The sequence below is a fragment of the Macrobrachium nipponense genome, chromosome 18, assembly GCF_015104395.2.
Source record: "Macrobrachium nipponense isolate FS-2020 chromosome 18, ASM1510439v2, whole genome shotgun sequence".
Classification (NCBI taxonomy): Eukaryota; Metazoa; Arthropoda; class Malacostraca; order Decapoda; family Palaemonidae; genus Macrobrachium; species Macrobrachium nipponense.
In genome coordinates this window covers 20,896,152-20,916,421 of record NC_087211.1, presented here as the reverse complement: position 1 = coordinate 20,916,421, position 20,270 = coordinate 20,896,152, and the positions used below count along the sequence as shown (strand labels likewise).

Below are 20,270 nucleotides of genomic sequence, written 5' to 3'. Positions count from 1 at the left end.
GGTCAAGAGGCCGGAATTAACCAATGTCTAAAAACGCACTGGCGTTCTTCTTGAGAAACACCATCAAGGGGAGGAAGCTCATTCATCCTGCACGGATGGTGATCTTAAACTGCTAAAAGTTAATGCTCACGAGGTTTAGAGCGGTAGCTACTTCGGTGGCTTTTCAGAAAAATATGGCACTCAGTTTTGGGGGGGGGGGGATATCCTGGGTGCCACATTTTGGCGAAGCAACTCTGTGTTTTGCTTCACACTACCTCAGAGATGTCCCAAGGCGACCATATGAGAATTGCTACTCGCTTGGACCATACATTTTCCGCGGATACAGTATTGGGGACGAGAAGCAATACAAACCCCATCCTTTAGAAAATGGATGTGTGATTTTAATTATGGGTTTGTTTTTTTATTTTTTTCGGTCGTAGGGTTGGCCGCTTGAGGCGGTCTCCCCTTTAATTAGCCTGAAAGTTATGGGACTAACTTTAGTGAGGCTAGGTTAGGTGGTATTTATTATGCTTCGTTGTCTTCAGTATGGTCAATATGGTCTAGTCACATTGTGGTCACGCTCCCGTTGACAGATCATCTAGAACTATCCAGCTATACAGGTCACTACCTTGCTGGAAATTCTAGTTAAGCAGAAGCAGGCTTGGGGTGACAGTAATCACGAAGTCAGCTATGCTAACAAAGGTAGGACGAACAAGATGTCAATCATCTGCATGTGAAATGTTTCCAAAATCCTTCTATTCTGTCCCTTCCCACCTCCAATGGTGGGATTCAGCTATATATATATCTGGCAGGTAAGTGTCATGAACAAAATGATATTGTCATGATACAATAAAGTTTGTTCATACTTACCTGACAAAGATATATATAATCAAGTACCCACCCACCTCCCCTCAGGGACAGTGGTAAAGAAAATCTGAATAGAAAATGGGAATGGTTCCCGGTATCCGCCTCCCAGCAGCGGGAAGGGTGGGTACTAACCACCTAAACGACCACTGCGTTTGCCGGGGAGTTTTTCGCAAATTCTGTCGGTCATCAAGAGAATACAGCTATATATATATATATCTGTCAGGTAAGTATGAACAAACTATTGTATCATGACAATATCATTTCAATGATATTTTTCTGTTTTGTATTAAAGGATATGTATACTGTTTGAGAATGCGTTCCTTATCCTTGACTATGGTTACCATACGGTTTAATAGCGTAAATTAATTTATGCGCCCTCTGCTCAGAAACTAGTTCTGCGTATGAGGTATCGTTAATAGGCATAAAAAACCGTCGTAAGCTTGGAATTTGCGTTGTAATCTAACCAGAAACTTCGTTTTGTTAATTATGTATACTGGAAACAAGCAATGAATTTTTCATTATTTGTGCTTTTGGACTGTTATAAACTGCGCATCCCAAGCTAGTGTATTCATTCGCTCGGAAACTAGTTCCGCATATGAGGCGTCACTAAAAAATTTTTAAAAATATGACATAAAAAGTGTCTCAAAAAATCATCATAACCTCAAAATTTTTTTTGTAATCTAACCAAAAACTTATTATTAATATACTGTGCTAAACTTTAAAGGATTCTTATCATAGTATGCGTTTTTTAAAAGCTTCGTTAACTCGGAGCATCGGAAGCGTCAGCGTCTTAACCTCGGAAACAAGCGTCGTAACCCAGGGCGGATTTTTCAATGAATATTTAAGAAAAAGCGTTGTAACCTCGGAACGTCGTAAGCCGGACCCGTCGTAACCCGGGGACCGCCTGTATTACCAACATGCCAAAAAAGAAGTTTAGTAAGCAAAGGGAAGCAAGCTCTCCCAATATCAAAACTTATCTGTACTGAGGAGATGCCAGGTACTTCCTATTACGAAGCTACTAATGAAATCTATTATTCCCTTGTACAAATATATCAAGATGATGATGATAATGGCACCGACGACTTTTTTTTGAAGTTATCTGATGATGAGAGGAGGGGGAGGAGGAAGAGAATGAGCATTTTCAAGATGTAATTGCTGTCCCTGACGTAGCAAGTGATGTCTGTTTTATCAGGATCCTTCAGATGAAAGAGAAGACCAGGAAACAAATGTCTGCTATGCATTCAAGAAAGCCAAAGAAGCAAAAAACATCAAAAGGAGCATATGAAGGAGGGGCTCATTAGCCTCCTAAAACCATGGCACTGTTCCAAGAAAATTTATATGCTTCTAAAAGCAAAAGAAAGGGTTAGCAAAACTTTAGCTGCATTTTTCTCAAAACATACATTTTTCTACATTCAAATTCCCCAAACTCCCATATTTAAGAATGGATTTTAATAAACTAAAAAGCAATTTGAATAAAGATAGTGAGAGAACACATTGGCAAATTTATTTTTCTTTTTTCTCTCAAAAAAAAAAGTTTTTACCAAGATTTAATATATCATTTTATGGTATTTTTTATTGCATTTTTAAATTTTTTTTTTTTTTCAAATAGCATACATCACACATGAGGCGCCGAGAACCAGAAGGTGCTCAGCACCGATTTAAAAAAAATTAGTAATTGCAAGTTAAAGTTAAAGTCTTGTAGCTCAGTAACTATAATAGGTATTAACATTGGGTTTGTTGCACTTTAAAGCTAAAGATCATAGTTTTTTTGTGTGTAAGTGTCAGATTTGTAAGTATTTAGGAAAATACTGAAATAATACTAAAAAGACAGACGAACATAAAAAATGATAAAAAAACAACAACAATATCAATGGAAACACACCCCAAATCATGTAAATACACAGAAAACATTTCAAAATCATTATTAATGTCCATGTTTATTGGAAAATACCGGGAAAATACTGAAATATACCAAAAATATATACGAACATAAAAAATGATAAAAAACCACAATATCAATGGAAATACACCCTAAAACAGTTCCAAATCATGTAAATACACAGAAAACAGTTCCAAATCATTATTAACCCTTTAACACCGATTGGACGTGTTAGACGTCAACAAAAATTGTTTGTCGAGTGCCGAACCAACGTATGGTACGTCGATGAAAAAAAAAGATTTTTTTTTTAAATTCTAGGAAAAATAGTTATAGGCCTACTAGGCAAAAACTTTTGAATCACGCACCTTGGGGGATGCTGGGAGCTCACGGATCAAGCTGTTGTTTTGTTTACAATCATTACCCAGGCGTGCAAGCGAGAATTTCTTTCTTCTTGCACAAAAAAGCATCAGTGACACATCTCAGAAATTATTTCGTCACTTTGACATATTTTTTGGACCGTTTTATATTAGCTGTTACATGGAGTATTATATATGAAAATGTGCATAATTTCATGTAGAATACAACAAAGAACAACTCATGGTTGTAGTTTTTATCAGTTTAGAAATATTTTCATATAAATAACGATAAGTGCCAAAATTTCAACCTTCGGTCAACTTTGACTACCGAAATAGTCAAATAGCACGATATTTCGATGTATGGTGAATTAATGAAAAAACTTTTTCCTTACGTCCACACGGTAACTCTTCAGGAAAAAATCAAATTTTTTCGTGCAATTGTCGTAATGTTTGCACCATTTTAAATTAGCCGTTACTTAAAGTTTTATATATGAAAATGTGCATGATTTTATGTAGAATACAATTAAAAACAACCCATGGTTGTAGCTTTTATCAGTTTTGAAATATTTTCATATAAATAACGATAAGTGCCAAAATTTCAACTATCAGTCAACTTTAACTTGACCGAAATGGTCGAAAACTGCAATTGTAAGCTAAAACTCTTACATTCTAGTAATACTCAATCATTTACCTTCATTTTGCAACAAATTGGAAGTCTCTAGCACAATATTTTGATTTATGGTGAATTTTAGAAAAAAAAAAAAAAAACTCCTACGTCCGTGCGGTAACTGCTGAAAAAATCACAATTTTTTTTTGTCTGATTGTCATAATTTTTGCACAGTTTTCTATTAGTTGTTACATAAAGTTTTATTTATGAAAATGTGCACAATTTCATGTAGAATACAACTAAAAACAACCCATGGTTGTAGCTTTTATCAGTTTTGAAATATTTTCATATAGATAACGATAAGTGTAAAATTTCAACCTTCGGTCAACTTTGACTCAACAGAAATCGTCACAAAACACAATTGTAAGCTAATATTATTACATTCTAGTAATATTCAATCATTTACCTTTATTTTGCAACACATTGGAAGTCTATAGCACAATATTTCGATTTATGGTGAATTTATGAAAAAAAACTTTTTCCTTATGTCCGTGCGGTAACTATTCCGAAAAATTCCAAAAAAATAATGAATTTTTTCGTCTGATTGTTGTAATGTTTGCACCATTTCAAATTAGCCATTACATATAGTTTTATATATGAAAATGTGTGCAATTTCATGTAGAATACAACCAAAAGCAATCCATGGTTGTAGATTTTATCAGTTTTGAAATATTTTCGTAAAAATAACGATAAATAGAAAAAATTCGCCCTTTGGTCAACTTTAACTCGACTGAAATGGTCAAAAACTGCAATTGTAAGCTACAACACTTAGTCTAGTAATATTCAATTAATTACCGTCATTTTTCAACAAACGGGAAGTCTCTAGCCCAATATTTCGATTTATGGTGAATATTTGAAAATAGCTTTTTTTTTTATGTCCGCGCGTTACGAATTCATGCATCATATTGTGATAATATTTTCTCTGTGTTGCTTTGATCGGTTTACAATTTGTTATATACCAAAATCATCGCAATTTAGTGTACAATACAATGAAAAAATAATTAACTCATTAGCTTTAACTGTTTTGCTCACAGCGCTATTTTTATACAATTATATATGAAATTTTTGTTTGTGCTGTTGCTGTCATATATTCCAATATTTATATATGATAATGATATTGTTTTCATTTCTGATGGTTGCATACTAAACTTAGTCAATGACAAAATAAGGAGCCAAAAATGAACTTAATCTTGAAAATTAAGCGTGCTGTGATTTTTTGAAAAAAAAAAAAAAAAAAAAAAAAACTTTATCCGCTTCAGTGCTCACTTGCGAACGCCGCTGGCATATGGGAGACACTTTCGGAAATACCGGCTCGGCATTTAACCCTCTTACGCTGATTGGACGTATTAAACGTCGAGTCAAAATGTCTCCCGTATGCCGATTGGACGTATCATACGTCGGCTCAAAAAAGTTTTTTTAAAAATTCGCGGAAAAATACTTAAAGGCCTACCAGCCGAAAACTTTTGAATTACGCGCCTTGGGGGATGATGGGAGTTCACGGATCAAGGCGTTGTTTTGTTTACAATCGCTACGCAGGCGCGCAAGCGCGAATTTCTTTCTTATCGCACTAAAAAGTATCAGTGACACATCTCAAAAATTATTTCGTCACTTTGACATAATTTTTGCACATTTTAAATTATCCTTTACATGAAGTATTATATATGAAAATGTGCGCAATTTCATGTAAAATACAAAAAAAAAAAAAAATACTCAATGATTGTAGCTTTTATCAGTTTTGAAATATTTTTATAAATAAATAAGATAAGCAAAAAATTTCAACCTTCGGTCAACTTTGACTCTACGAAATGGGTCGAGAAACGCAATTGTAACCTAAAATTCTTATATTATAGTAATATTCAATCATTTGCCTTCATTTTGCAACAAATTGGACGTCTCTAGCACAATATTTCGATTTATGGTGAATTTATGAAAAAACTTTTTCCTTACGTTCGTGCGATAACTCTTCCGATAAATTTTTTCGTGCGATTGTCGTAATGTTTGCACCCTTTTAAATTTGCCGTTACATAAAGTTTTATATATGGAAATGTGCGCAATTTCATGCACAATACAACTAAAAACAACCCATGGTTGTAGCTTTTATCAGTTTCGAAATATTTTCATATAAATAACGTTAAGTGCAAAAATTTCAACTTTCAGTCAACTTTGACTCTACCGAAATGGTCGAAAAACGCAATTGTAAGCTAAAACTCTTATATTCTAGTAATATTCAATCATATACCTTCATTTTGCAACGACTTGGAAGTCTCTAGCACAATATTTCGATTTATGGTGAATTTATAAAAAAAAAAAAAAAAAAAAAAAAAATTTCCTTACGTCCGCGCGGTAACTCTTCCGAAAAAATTAGAATTTTTTTTTGTGCGATTGTCGAAATGTTTGCACCATTTAAAATTAGCTGTTACATAAAGTTTTATATATGAAAATGTGCGCAATTTCATGTAGAATACAACTAAAAATGATTGAAGGTTGTAGCTTTTCTCTTTTTTCGAAATATTTGCATATAAATCACGATAAATAGAAAAAAAATCACGTCTGGTCAAATTTGACTACCGAAATAGTTGAAAAACGCAATTGTGTCAAATTTGACTACCGAAATAGTTGAAAAACGCAATTGTAAGCTAGAACTCTTACGGCTAGTAATATTCCGTCATTTTTCTTAATTTTGAAACAAATTTAAAGTCTCTAGAAACAATATTGTGATTTATGGTGAATTTTTGAAAAATATATTTTACCTTCACTCCTCGCGCGCCGATTCGCGGCCGCAAGTCTCCGAAATACGTACATCGCATTATCCTAATATTTGCTCCTTTTCATATTAGCCTTTTTATAGAGTTTCATATATCATAATGTGCGCAAATTCATGAAGAATACAATAAAAAAAAATGAAGGTTGTAGCATTTCTCATCTCCGAAATATGTGCATATAAAAAAATATATGTATAAAAATTTTGACATTCGGTCAAATTTAACTCGTCCGAAATGGTCGAAATCTGCAATTCTAATCTAAAACTCTTACAGTATTGTAATATTAAATCATTTGTCTTAATTTTGAAACAAATTGGAAGTCTCTAGAACAATATTTAGAATTACGGTGAATTTTTGAAAATAACATTTTTTTACTTCCTCGCGTTACGAATTCGTACATCATTTTGTGATAATATTTTTCCGGTGTTGCTTTTATTGTTTTACTATGTATTATATATCAAAATGATTGCAATTTAGTGTACAATACAACGAAAAAAAAGTAACTCGTTAGCTTGACCGTTTTTTGCACAGCGTGATTTGAATACAATTATCTATGAATTTCTTTTTTTCGCTACCATATATCGCATTATTTACTTATGATAATGATATTAATTTTCATTTCTGATGATTGCATACTAAATTTCAGGCAATGAAAAAAAAATGAGCTAAAAATGAACTCTTAATCTTTAAAACTAAGCGCGCTGTGATTTTTTGAAAAAATTATTTTTTCCGCTTCCGCGCTCATTCCAAACCCGCGCCGGTATACAGGAGAGGTTTTGATTTTTAGGGCTTCGGCGTAAGAGGGTTAAGGGTTAATGTCCATGTATATTGGGAAATAACAGAAAATACCAAAAATACATACAAACATAAAAAATAACCAACAACAATATGAATGGAAATACATCATAAAACGTTTCCAATTCATGTAGATACATAGAAAACAGTTTAAAATCAGTATTAATATCAAAGTGTATTATATAGGAAAATACCCTAAAAACACTAATACAGACAAAACATAAAAAATAATAAAAACCAACCACGATACAGGGTAGTCCCCGGATTACGACGGGGGTTCCGTTCTTGAGACGCGTTGCAACATGAAAATTGTCGTAAGCTGGAACATCACCAAAAATACTAAGAATACCTTACTTTTAATGCTTTGGGTGCATACAAAACTATGTAAACTGCATTCTTATTGCATTTTGCATAAAAAAACCTTCAAATATTGATTATTTTGCTTTTTGATGTCATTTTTTCTGCCAGATGAGCGTTGTAGGTGTCGTAACCCTGGAACCTGCGTCGTAATCCTGGAAATAATATCTGATGAATATAATTGAAAAGCGCCTTAATCTTGGAACGTCATAAGCCGAACCCGTCGTAACCCAGGGACTGCTTGTATTAATGTAAATGCACCCGAAAACAGTTCAAAATAATGTGTAAAAAAAAAACTAATCATTATTAATAATAATAATGATAATGAAAATTTTTGATTTAACACTCACCTCATCAACATAATCCAATCCGCGCAAGAAGTCGTCATCGGTGGTCAGTGAGTTTTGTTTACATTTTGCCACATCCCATAACGCTATGCTTCGTGCGTGCTGATATGCTCGAGAGAGCGCATCGCGCTGTGATTGGCTGAGACGCCTACTCACTCATTGACGAAGCACTGTGATTGGCTGCCACTTTCCCTGGGAATCTCGACGCTGAGTGGTGGAGGGACACGATGCGAGATGACACCTTCTGGTTCTAAGCATTTATTCGCCGTGTGGTAAAAAATTTTCAAGGCTAAATATGCATTGACTTGTATTGCATTTTCGACCATATTGTAGGGCCAGAAAGCGCCATATCCACATTGAGAAAAATTGCTATGCCTACGATATACCGTTTTCTGTGAAAATCTCAGTTTTGATGGTGGTGGCGCTTAGCACCTTCTGGTTCTCACGTCCTCATATTACATTTTTGAGTTTGCCATTTTATTTGATAAGAATTAAACATTCTGCTGTTACTTAGTTTTTTAAATTGAATGATAAATAAAAGAGGAGATGTTCTTTAAACAACAATAAAAAATGTTATGTTTAAAAGAAAAATTTTCATTAAAAAAAAAAAAAAGTTTTCATCCAATTCACTTGAAATTTTGTGTGCATCTTTGGTCAAACTAGAGGTAACACCTGTGGAAGTTTGATCACCGTCACTCAAATTAATCTCCGACCCTGCCAATACCCTTAATTCACAGTGGAGACTGTGCACTAAGTGCTCGCCTCCATCAGTGAGAACAACTTCATGATTACAGTAGCTCTGAAAGATGCTGATTTTCAAATATACATACATCAGTTGTTCTTTGCTTTATTCTTAGGAAGACTGTATACCAGTTCAGGCACTGTGTTCGAGCTCTCAGCAAGGGACACAAGTGTTGAGGTATCTTGATAATGAGCTAGTCCTGGCTTGCTTCATGACCAGGACCAACTCTGAATATTGCCACACCCTCTGGATTGTGGTAAATTTAAGATGTTCGATCTCGCCCCCAGCCAGAAGATACAGTACCTGGGCATACTGATGGATATGGTAGCAGCAAGAGTTTTCCCTCATACTCTTCTATCAGCAAGTTCAGGAGGGAACTACCAGCATGGCAATGGCAAGTCGTAATTGCTTACTTGTCGTCATTGGAAAAACTGGTGATTATATATCAGTTTAGTCAGTGTTATTTTATTTGTGTTTTCTGTATTGGTGAAATGCAGGCATTGCTCAAATTATGGAAAATTAGTGGCTCCTAAAAGGCCACAGGCCGTTTGGTATCCCGACTTTCAAGCCCTGCTCTCTGAGGCACCGAGAGTGTTTTCTGCCTGGCAAAACCTTCTGTGTCAACCCCACGTAGAGTAGTACTGTCAGGCAGTGCAGTCCCTGTGTCTTCACGGCTGGAAGTTATCCACCATCTCTTGCCAGTGAGAGGCTTTTCACACCATGCAACAGAAATGTTTGCTGCAATATACCAGGGAAAATGGGCAATCTTCTGTGGTTGGTTTCGTAGACTGGGTATCTCTCCGGTCGGAGCTACTCTTCAACGGGTCGCGGATTTCCTCATCTTCCTACGCTGAGAGAAGCTTCTCTCCGTTTCAGCATTGAAGGGCTATTGAGTTGCTCTCGGTTTGGTCTATCAGCTGAAAGGGCTGGAGATCTCCCTTTTGATGAGAAGCTTCAAAAGGCCTTGCCCACCCAGGGACCTCAGGCCCCATGCATGGGACGTGACTCTTGTTCTGAGGAGCCTGACTCCTGTGCTGTATGCACCTTTACGAGAGTCGTCAGACAGCCATCTGACCCTCAAGACTGTGATCCTGCTTGCCCTGGCATTGGAGAAGACAGTAGGCGAACTTCATGGACTATTTTGATGTGAAACACTGGAGGGGATGGGGATCTGTTATGCTCAATTTTGTCCCGGACTTTGTAGCAAAGATTCAAAACCCATTTGCCCCTGAATTCATGTTTGATTCCTTTACGATCTCCTCCCTAGAGGACTTCGTAGGTGATGATGCAGAAGAGATGCTACTTTGTCCTGTTGAAGTGTAGGGATACATCTGAAGGAGACTCGCCAACTCCGGCCTGAGTGTTGACGACTCTTCGTTAGCACTGGCTCGTCCAAGAACACGATTTCTTTCTGGCTTTGTGAGACAGAAGAAAATGTTGGTCCAGCAGGTTCTGAAGGCGGGGATGTGGTTTCAACAGACCACCTTCAATTCCTTCTACCCTTGGGGCACTGCCCACAAGTCCTTGACATTTTTTCCTTGGGACCTGTGGTGACTGCTCAACAACTTGTGTTGCTTAACCGGGTCCTTTATCAGGACTAGGTTGCATCTTGCGTTAGATGTGAGAATGAATGTGGGAGTGACTGGCTTCTCTTCTTCTCTGCCCTTTCATCCTTCTCTTCCTTCGGGCAGATGATGGATTTGGCCGTAACTTGCTGGAACTGGTGACCGATGCAGGTAAGCTTTGCAATCAAGCAACCATTCTATGTTTTTTTTATATATTTTTTTTTATTGGGTTATGTTTCCTCCTTCATATGAAAAAAGCCCAGAAGTCTGACAGTTGATCACACAGTTCTTGTACTCTGATCAACTCATCAGAGGCACAATTCTCTTCCTGGCTAATTTGACTAGGAAGAAAATCCAGGTGTTGCAAACTCCAGTCAGTTCTAGACTCATTCAGATTCCTCCCTCCAATTATGAGTCTTACTAATATAAAGGACTGAGGGTTTGTATGTTGTGTATTTTTCCTAACTATACAAACCAGAGGTCTTTTACATCTCATACCAACTTCATCTGGGCCAAAACACAAATTGGAATGTTTATGTTCAGGTGGACGGTACTCCTGCCAACCGAACGGTAGGTAAACTACCTAACCACCTTGTTTAAAAGTCTAGCAGCCGTTTTCCAGCTTTCACCGAAAGTAATTCCTAATGTTAAGGACCTCTGGTTTGTATAGCTAGGAATAATACATTTTCTTTAAAGAATTGTCATATCAGTCACAAGAAAAATTATTAGTGTGCAATTTTGAAAATATTTAATTCTTTGTGGTTAAATTTTACTAATACTGTTTACAAATTTTTTTTTTCTCAGATAAACAATGTTTATTACATTACTGGTGGAACTCTGAAGACTGCAAATAAGCAATACTCAAATCTCAATAATGATTATGAGCTGACACTGAATAAGATGACGGAGGTAAGTGTCCTTTCTGTGTGTAAATGAGTACTGTTTGCTTTGACTGAAACATTTGTTGTTTTTTTGTATGAAATTAATAATTTTAGTCTCATATTTCACACAGTAGAAAAGTAATTGCAAAGGTTCCTATCCCACCAAGTTGTCTATTAAAGTATTGTACATATTTTTCTGTTTTGGAATGGTTAGAGTGGTAGTTGATAGCTAAATGCATGAAACTGCAGTCTTGAAAGTAGTATGCAGTGCCACCCTTGTATTTTTTTTTTTTTTTTTTTTTTTGTATAATATAGGTTTGGGAAGGAAATTGAGAAAAAACTTAAGAGATGAACTAGGAGGTTTTAGAAGAGACAAGAGTTTTACAGATCTATGACTAGTAAGAAATTGAAAAATCCCTCTTGATGCCCTTGTTAATTACACGAAAGTATTTGAGTGTCCACAGACCAAAATATTGAATAAAGTACATTCATGGTAATGTTGCTGGGGCTGTTGTCAAGGAATTTACAGTAAGTAGCATGAGATAAAGATATTATTTCACTTGCTGTTTGTCCTTCTCCAATAATTCTCAATGAAAAATATTGGTCGAAATTGGAAAAGTTGTAAATTGGCATAATGATAGGTATACTTATTATATTTGGAGTATGCTGATGATGCTGTTTCAATAAAGTAAGAATGCCAAATTTGCAGAGCTTATGTAGTATACCTATGAGAGCTGGGGCTCAAAATGAATCTGCAAAATGCAAATTATGAGGGCAGGGTATTCACTGAGGGATACCATAAGAGAAATTACACAAGTTACATTTGTAAATGAGATATTGATGAAAGGGAGATGGTGTTGTGTTGGGCATACCCTTTGCACACACCCCTGAAGAGAATAGTGCTTGATAATGTCAGTTGGATGATTGGTGGAATTTCACAGAGGCCCCTTGTATCACAGTGTGTTAGAGATGATGGTGATTGTATGTAGAGATTATTTTCAATCCATATTTAATTTTCTCCAAATAGCCCATAGAAAAAGTTTTAAGATTTGAAATATTTTTCCATTACATTAGTAAATGTAATAAGCAACTTGCCTAATGTTAATAAATTCTAAGACACTTGAATTGAGTAAAAATCTCAAATAAACCCTTGAAAAAATTACTTAGACACCTCATGCAGGTTTACGATCTAATATGTAATTCTGAAAACTTGAACAATTTTTGGAGAAAAGTAACCATTTGGTAAAAGTCAAGTATATCTTAGTTTTACCAGAACACTGACTGATTAATAGTTCTCCTATGGCTGGTCCAAAGAATTAGATTTTTTTAGGTGACTACAAATCAATTGGTTTCTTAGCAACAGGACCCACAGCTTATTGTGGAATCCAAACCACATTATATAGAGAAATGAATTTATAATCACCAGAAATAAATTTCTCTAATTCCCTGCTGGTGGCTGCGGGAAGTGAACCCGGGCCACCTGATTGTTAGTCTAGTATGGAACCCATTCGTCCAGTGAGGAACTATGCAAAAAGTCAAACAGCACAACCATATTATGTGTAATAAAGCTGATTTATAAAAAAGTTCTTTTGCTTGCTGTATCCAATTATAGTAATGTTGCATGTATTATATCATTACAGGCTGCTCTAAGAGCAAGACCCTGTACTGGCAATAGGCCAGCTAAATCTAAAACAGCAACAACATGTATTATACATATCATACAGTGGAACCTCAGTTTTCATACTTAATTCGCTCTGGAACCTTCCACGAAAACCGAAATAATAATTCCCATAAGGAATAATGTTAATAGAATTAATGCATTCCCGACCCCCAAAATATTTTTAAAAAAATACATTTTACAAGGAATAAACACTTTTAGACACAGAAAAGAATGAGAAATTAATATAAATGAATAATGAAGTGAATAATGAACATTTAACATCACTCTTACCTTTATGGAAGACTTGTTAGTGTATGGAAGATGGAGAGGGAGGAGGAGAGAACGGTTACTCTTTGGAAGGGGAAACCCCTTTCAGAAGGACTTCAGGTGTCATGAACGCTTCTGGGGTTACTTTTCTGCGTCTTTTAGTGGCACGGTCTGATGTTACTTCCTTACTTTGGTTTTTACTGGCACTAGGACCAGCCTGAGAGTCACTCTACCCCTGCCGAATAAAAAAAAAACTCCAGAGACATATATTTCTGATCTCTTTGAAATTTGCCTGAAATGGTTTAAAGCATTGTCATTAAACATGTTAGCGACACATTACAACGTCTTTGGGTGATGTTTCTCAAAATTCTGGGAGCGCATCAATGGCGTGATTGGTATGGTCTTGACCTGCCACCTCAATAGCCACGAGTTTGATTCTCGGGTATTCCATTTAGGTGTTAGAGATGTGTATTTTTGGTGATTCAGAGGTCTGGGAAAACTAAGCCCTATTAATAATAATAATCTGGTGATAGAAGTTCACTCTCGATGTAGTTCAGAAGTCACGTAGAGCCTGTTGCTGAATAACCATGCAACATAAAAATACAATACAAACAAAACAAAATGAGATTGGATCTCCAACTTGGACTATACTGTTAATGGTTTTGGGATGGAACTGATTTAATTTTTATAAGGGATAAATAACTTCCGGTTAAGCCATTGCTTATAATTAGACTTCTGTCTCCCAACCTTGTTTATTTCTCAGAGCTCATAGACGGCACACAGAATGAAGGTGGTGTTGCGATGCACTTGGGTGTTCCCCCAACCTATATGCCACACGGTCGAACAATGTCCGACGGACAAACATTATTACCAATTAACAATTGTCTGCCGGTCTTTGCCTTGTGAGCAGAGTAAAAACAATGGTATACAACCTCATCTGGTATCACTGTTTGTTGCCAGATCTACTTCCATCGTTTCAACGCTTATGACGTCATCCTGCTTCGCCTATGATATGGTAACAATGTTTGTCCGTCGGACATTGTTCGACCGTGTGAGCGCACCTTTACTGGGCTGACTACTGTCCCCTCTCTGTAAACAGGGACTTGAGAATCTCTTGACTATTCATGATATCTGTATAGGCTAATAATAAGTAATGGTATTGTATGAAAGATTTAATTTTGTTTGCATAAAACTACAAGAATTTGTGACTATTTATTATCTGTTAAGGCTAATAATAAGTAATCGCATTGTATGAAAGATTTAATCTTGTTTGCATAAAACTACATATTCATAATTTCAGGTGACTCCATGTCATGAGAATACTGCTATTCCATCTATGCAGTACTCATTTGTGCCCTTGGATCAGTTAGAAAAAGTTACAAAGGACTCTGTTGTTGGTGAGTAATTTGTTATAAGTTGATTTTCCCATGCCATTGTGCATGAAAAGTACCATATATTTCCGTGTATAAGCGACCTTCAGATAAGACAAGGTAAAAAATTATGGCAAATTTTCATGAATTTATCTTATATATGTAGTATAAGATACGGACCTGCTATTGGGTTACCATATATACTCGCATATCATGCGACTTTTGGCGAGCTAATTTTGACATTAATTGTAAGAGAGTTGTATCATACACAAGAAAATAAAATTAGCATATGTGATATTTACATACAGTATTAGCATCTTAATATAAAATGCAAAGATAACAAATATGCCCCTTTTCCATGGATCTTGAAAAAAAAAAGATGCTTTACTTAACTGTATGTATCCAATAATACTGTTATGTAGTTTTAGATTACTATTTGTATTATAAATAAATTACAAACAAAGCAATCGATGATTTGGGTTGAAAAAATTAGCTGAGGGCTTAGGTAAGTTTATTTCTCTGTAATTAACTCAATTTAGAGCAATTTTCTTGCTTATAGTTAGCATAAATAAATATCTAGAAACTTTATTTATGTGGGAGGCGGTTATTTTTTGTTATGTGAAGTGTTTGTAGGTCAAAATATGACTTAAATACTACATCTATTTGTGAACTAAATTTATTTTTTGTTAATACAGTGGTCCTCCGTATTTGCGGGATGCGTACCAGACCCCCCGTAAATCGTTTAGAATCTGCGAATGTTTTGAACCCCCTCTAAAAATGCTTCATAAACTATCCTGACCTGCAACACCAAAGTATCCCTTAAAAGATCATCCTTCATCAAATATACTTAAAATATCCTATATGGTTCATATTAATCTTTGAAATATATTAATACTTTTTTAAAGTAAATCTTACATTTTATGTTTATACAAAATACATACTATGTACGTACTGAATGACTTAGTTACGTATGTGAAAATAATTCAGTCCCCCCATAAGTATTCAGTCATGCACGTTTTCTTTCATACTGTTACTATTTGAGACATCCATTTTCTTTTTACAAGGGAACAATGGAATGTAAAATCACAAATACCAAATGTCTACTTAAAGTATTATCCTACATCAATATACCATTGAATTGGTATTATTAATATCATTTTAAAGTAATCTTAAACATTTTACCATTAGAAATATATTAAACAGCCAATAGCAGAGAGAGAGAGAGAGAGAGGAGAGAGAGAGAGAGAGAGAGAGGGGGAGAGGAGAGAGAATGAGGAGAGAGAGAGAGAGAGAAGTTATTGTTACTGTTTAATCTCATAAACGTAATATTATTGTAAAAAACTAGTACTGTATATTATTATTTTACCATAAAATGTAGTAATGTCCTTAAAGATATACTTATACATACACTTCCAGCCCAAACAGAGGGCAAGAGTTACCACTACGCATGCTAGTATCTCGTGTGGAGAGAGAGAGAGAGGGAGAGGGTTGTCCTTATTTAAAAGAGTGAAATGGATAGATTATTGTACTTCTTTACAATACTATCAACCATGTGAAGTTTGAGATTAGTTAATATTTTATTATTATTATTATTATTATTATTATTATTATGTGAAAATATTAATAAACATACACATGTACCTGTACCATAGAAATTATATTCATATATATAAGCAAAGAGAAAGAGAGAGAGAATCTCAATGATCGTAGATGGCAACACTCGATTTGACAGTTGGAACCCAGCCAACCAAGCTGGCTAAGTGTTCCAAAAACAAGACACGGGGTTACATAATTCTTTTTATTTATAAACTAAAATCTTGCTAATTCACATTTAGTATTTCTTTAATGAATTTATATTATTGCTGTTTACATTAATATTGATTTTTTAAAATTAGTAAATCATCATCCAAAAAATATACATCACTTTTAAGAGAGAGAGAGAGATTATCGTAGTATTTGTAAAATACTTTCACATATGATTTTTGTAATTACAGTTTATTATTATTATTATTATTATTATTATTATTATTATTTGAAAATATTAATAAACATATTACGCATATATGTACCATAAAAATCTCTCATCTCTAAAAGAGAGAGAGAGAGAGAGGGGTGGAAACATTCATGCCCCCTTGATGGCAGCAACAAATCAGCTCCTTCCCCTCCGGTCACTTAACTTGATACGTATATCTGAGTTTTAGTACCTGGAGTTAAAGAAAGAATCTGACTGGGATTTCCTTCATTCTTTTTAAATTTATAAGCTAAAATCTTACTAATTCACTAGGTATTTTCTTTAATGAATTGATATTATTGCTGTATTAATTAGTATTAACCCTCTTACGCCGAATGGACGTATTAAACGTCGAGTCAAAATGTCTCCCGGTATGCCGAATGGACGTATCATACGTCGACTCAAAAATGTTTTTTTTTTAATTCGCGGAAAAAATACTTATAGCCTACCAGCCCGACCGAAAACTTTTGAATCACGCACCTTGGGGGATGCTGGGAGTTCATGGATCAAGGCGTTGTTTTGTTTACAATCGCTACGCAGGCGGCGCAAGCGCAAATTTCTTTCTTATCGCACTAAAAAGTATCCTGAACACATCTCAAAATTATTTCGTCACTGACATAATTTTTTGCACCATTTTAAATTATCCTTTACATGAAGTATTATATATGAAAATGTGCAAAATTTCATGTAAAATACAACAAAAAAATACTCATGATTGTAGCTTTTATCAGTATTGAAATATTCTCATATAAATAACGATAAGTGCAAAAATTTCAACCTTCGGTCAACTTTGACTCTACCGAAATGGTCGAGAAACGCAATTGTAAGCTAAAACTCTTATATTATAGTAATATTCAATCAGTTGCCTTCATTTTGCACGTCTCTAGCACAATATTTCGATTTATGGTGAATTTATGAAAAAACTTTTTCCTTATGTTCGCGCGGTAACTCTTCCGATAAATTTATCGTGCGATTGTCCTAATATTTGCACCATTTTAAATTTGCTGTTACATAAAGTTTTATATATGGAAATGTGCGCAATTTTATGCACGATACAACTAAAAACAACCCATGGTTGTAGTTTTTATATTTTCATATAAATAACGTTAAGTGCAAAAATTTCAACTTTCGGTCAACTTTGACTCTACTGAAATGGTCGAAAAAAAGCAATTGTAAGCTAAAACTCCTATATTCTAGTAATATTCAATCATTTACCTTCATTTTGCAACGACTTGGAGGTCTCTAGCACAATATTTCGATTTATGGTGAATTTATGGGGGGAAAAAAAAATTTTTTTTTTTCCTTACGTCCGCGCGGTAACTCTTCCGAAAAAATCAGAATTTTTTTTGTGCGATTGTCGAAATGTTTGCACCATTTAAATCAGCTGTTACATAAAGTTTTATATATGAAAATGTGCACAATTTCATGTAGAATACAACTAATAATGATTGAAGGTTGTAGCTTTTCTCTTTTCAAAATTTTTGCTTAAAAATCACGATAAATAGAAAAAAAACCATGTTCGGTCAAATTTGACTACCGAAATAGTTTGAAAAACGCAATTGTAAGCTAAAACTCTCATGACCTATTAATATTCAGTCATTTATCTTCATTTTGAAACAAATTTGAAGTCTCTAGAACAATATTGTGATTTATGGTGAATTTTTAAAAAATATATTTTAACCCCTCCGCGCGCCGATTCGCGGTAGCAAGTCTCCGAAATGCGTACATCGCATTATCCTAATATTTGCTCCTTTTCATATTAGCCGTTTTATAGAGTTTCATATGTCAAAATGTGCGCAAATTCACAAAGAATATAATAAAAAATAATTGAAGGTTGTAGCTTTTCCCATCTCCGAAATATGTGCATATAAAAAAATATATATAAAAATTTTGACATTCGGTCAACTTTAACTCGTCCGAAATGGTCGAAATCTGCAATTCTAATCTAAAACTCTTACAGTATCGTAATATTCAATCATTTGTCTTCATTTTAAAACAAATTGGAAGTCTTTAGAACAATATTTAGATTTACGGTGAATTTTTGAAAATAACATTTTTTTACGTCTGCGCGTTACGAATTTGTACATCCTTTTGTGATAATATTTTTCCGGTGTTGCTTTTATTGTTTTACAATGTATTATATATCAAAATGATTGCATTTTAGTGTACAATACAACGAAAAAAAAAGTAACTCGTTAGCTTTGACCGCTTTTTGCACAGCGTGATTTGAATACAATTGTGTATGAATTTTTTTTTTTCGCTACCATATATCGCATTATTTACATAATGATAATGATATTATTTTTCATTTCTGATGGTTGCATACTAAACTTCAGGCAATGACAAATGAGCCAAAAATGAACTCTTAATCTTCAAAACTAAGCGCGCTGTGATTTTTTGAAAAAATTATTTTTTATTTTTTCCGCTTCCGCGCTCACGTCCAAACCCCCCGGCCCCGGCATACAGGAGAGGTTTTGATTTTTAGGCTTTGGCGTAAGAGGGTTAATATTTGAAAATAGTATATCATTTATTTATCATACAAAAAAACATACATCTTTGTAGTAGAGAGAGAGAGAGAGAGAGAATTATTATTTTTATTATGTGATATTTAAACTTATTAAACTTAATAATACAGTATTAATCAAAATTAATATTTGAAAATTAGTAAATCATTTTTTTATCATAAAAATGTATTTAGTCATGAAAATAAACATCAAAATACACTAATTAGTGATTATTTTCGTCGGAAAATTCCGCGAATGGGCGAGTCCGTTCGCGAATAATTTCTAGATAGGTTCCAAAGAAAAATCCGCGAATCTGGAGAATGCGAATACTGGGGGAACACTGTAGATGGCATTTGAGGGCATGTGTTTTGTGTAAAAGTCAACAGATTCCGTTCGCTATTTTCACTTTATTTCATTATAATACTAGCTTTTATGTCTTTTTTCTTTTATCGGCATGAAAACAACAGTAAAATGTGTTCTTTCATGCCCAGTATTTTTTATTAGAATACTTTTTTCTCCATTATACCCCCTGCCGATCTTTTCTCCATAGCGAATAAGGGCATACAGGTAATACAGTACTGTAATGTTAAAATATCAGTTCTATTCTACTTAACATCATCTATCGCGAGAGTATATATAATGTTCTAAGAGGTCCACAATAATAATAAATGTTGCGAGTTCGTGTATAATTTAAAAACCCTTTATGTATACGGTTTTTAAATTACGTATACACGAACACAGCATTTATTATTATTGTGGACCTCTTAGAACAATATGGTAATTATTTACTACCGTACGATGGTTAAAATGCAAGCAAAACGTCTGTGTTTTGTTCGGTTGTTTAGAGTTGTACGTGCTCACACAATGAGTATAGTGTTACTAACGATACTTTATCAATCTTATTTTACTTTTTTAACTTATTTAACTAGAAGATGGAATAAAGAGATGAAAGCAAGAGGTTAGTGTAATATACGATAATTATTGTACATATAACTCAATTGTTCTAAAAAGTTGTATGTAATCTAAAATTGTATTATTTCACCAAAATGATAAGGAATTTTTAATTAAAAATTAACCTTGTTATCCTATGCTATTATTACCGTAATTACAATATCATTAGAATTTCTGAAACATAAGCTGAAAATTCATAATATGAAGCACATGGCCTAATTCCAGGAATACAGTTATACAACATTTTATTTACAAAAAAATATGCAATTGTATTTATAAAGTAATTAATGCAAGGTAACATCTTAAAAGT

General features: G+C 34.3%; 1 protein-coding gene across 1 annotated transcript in view; it reads left to right on the top strand.

The window, feature by feature from the left end:
* LOC135196528 (replication protein A 70 kDa DNA-binding subunit-like) overlaps positions 1-20,270 on the top strand; it is a 251,981-nt gene that overhangs the window by 177,382 nt on the left and 54,329 nt on the right. The window contains 2 exon segments of the mRNA XM_064223376.1: positions 11,121-11,225; positions 14,425-14,521. Coding sequence (XP_064079446.1) covers positions 11,121-11,225; positions 14,425-14,521 — 202 coding nt within the window.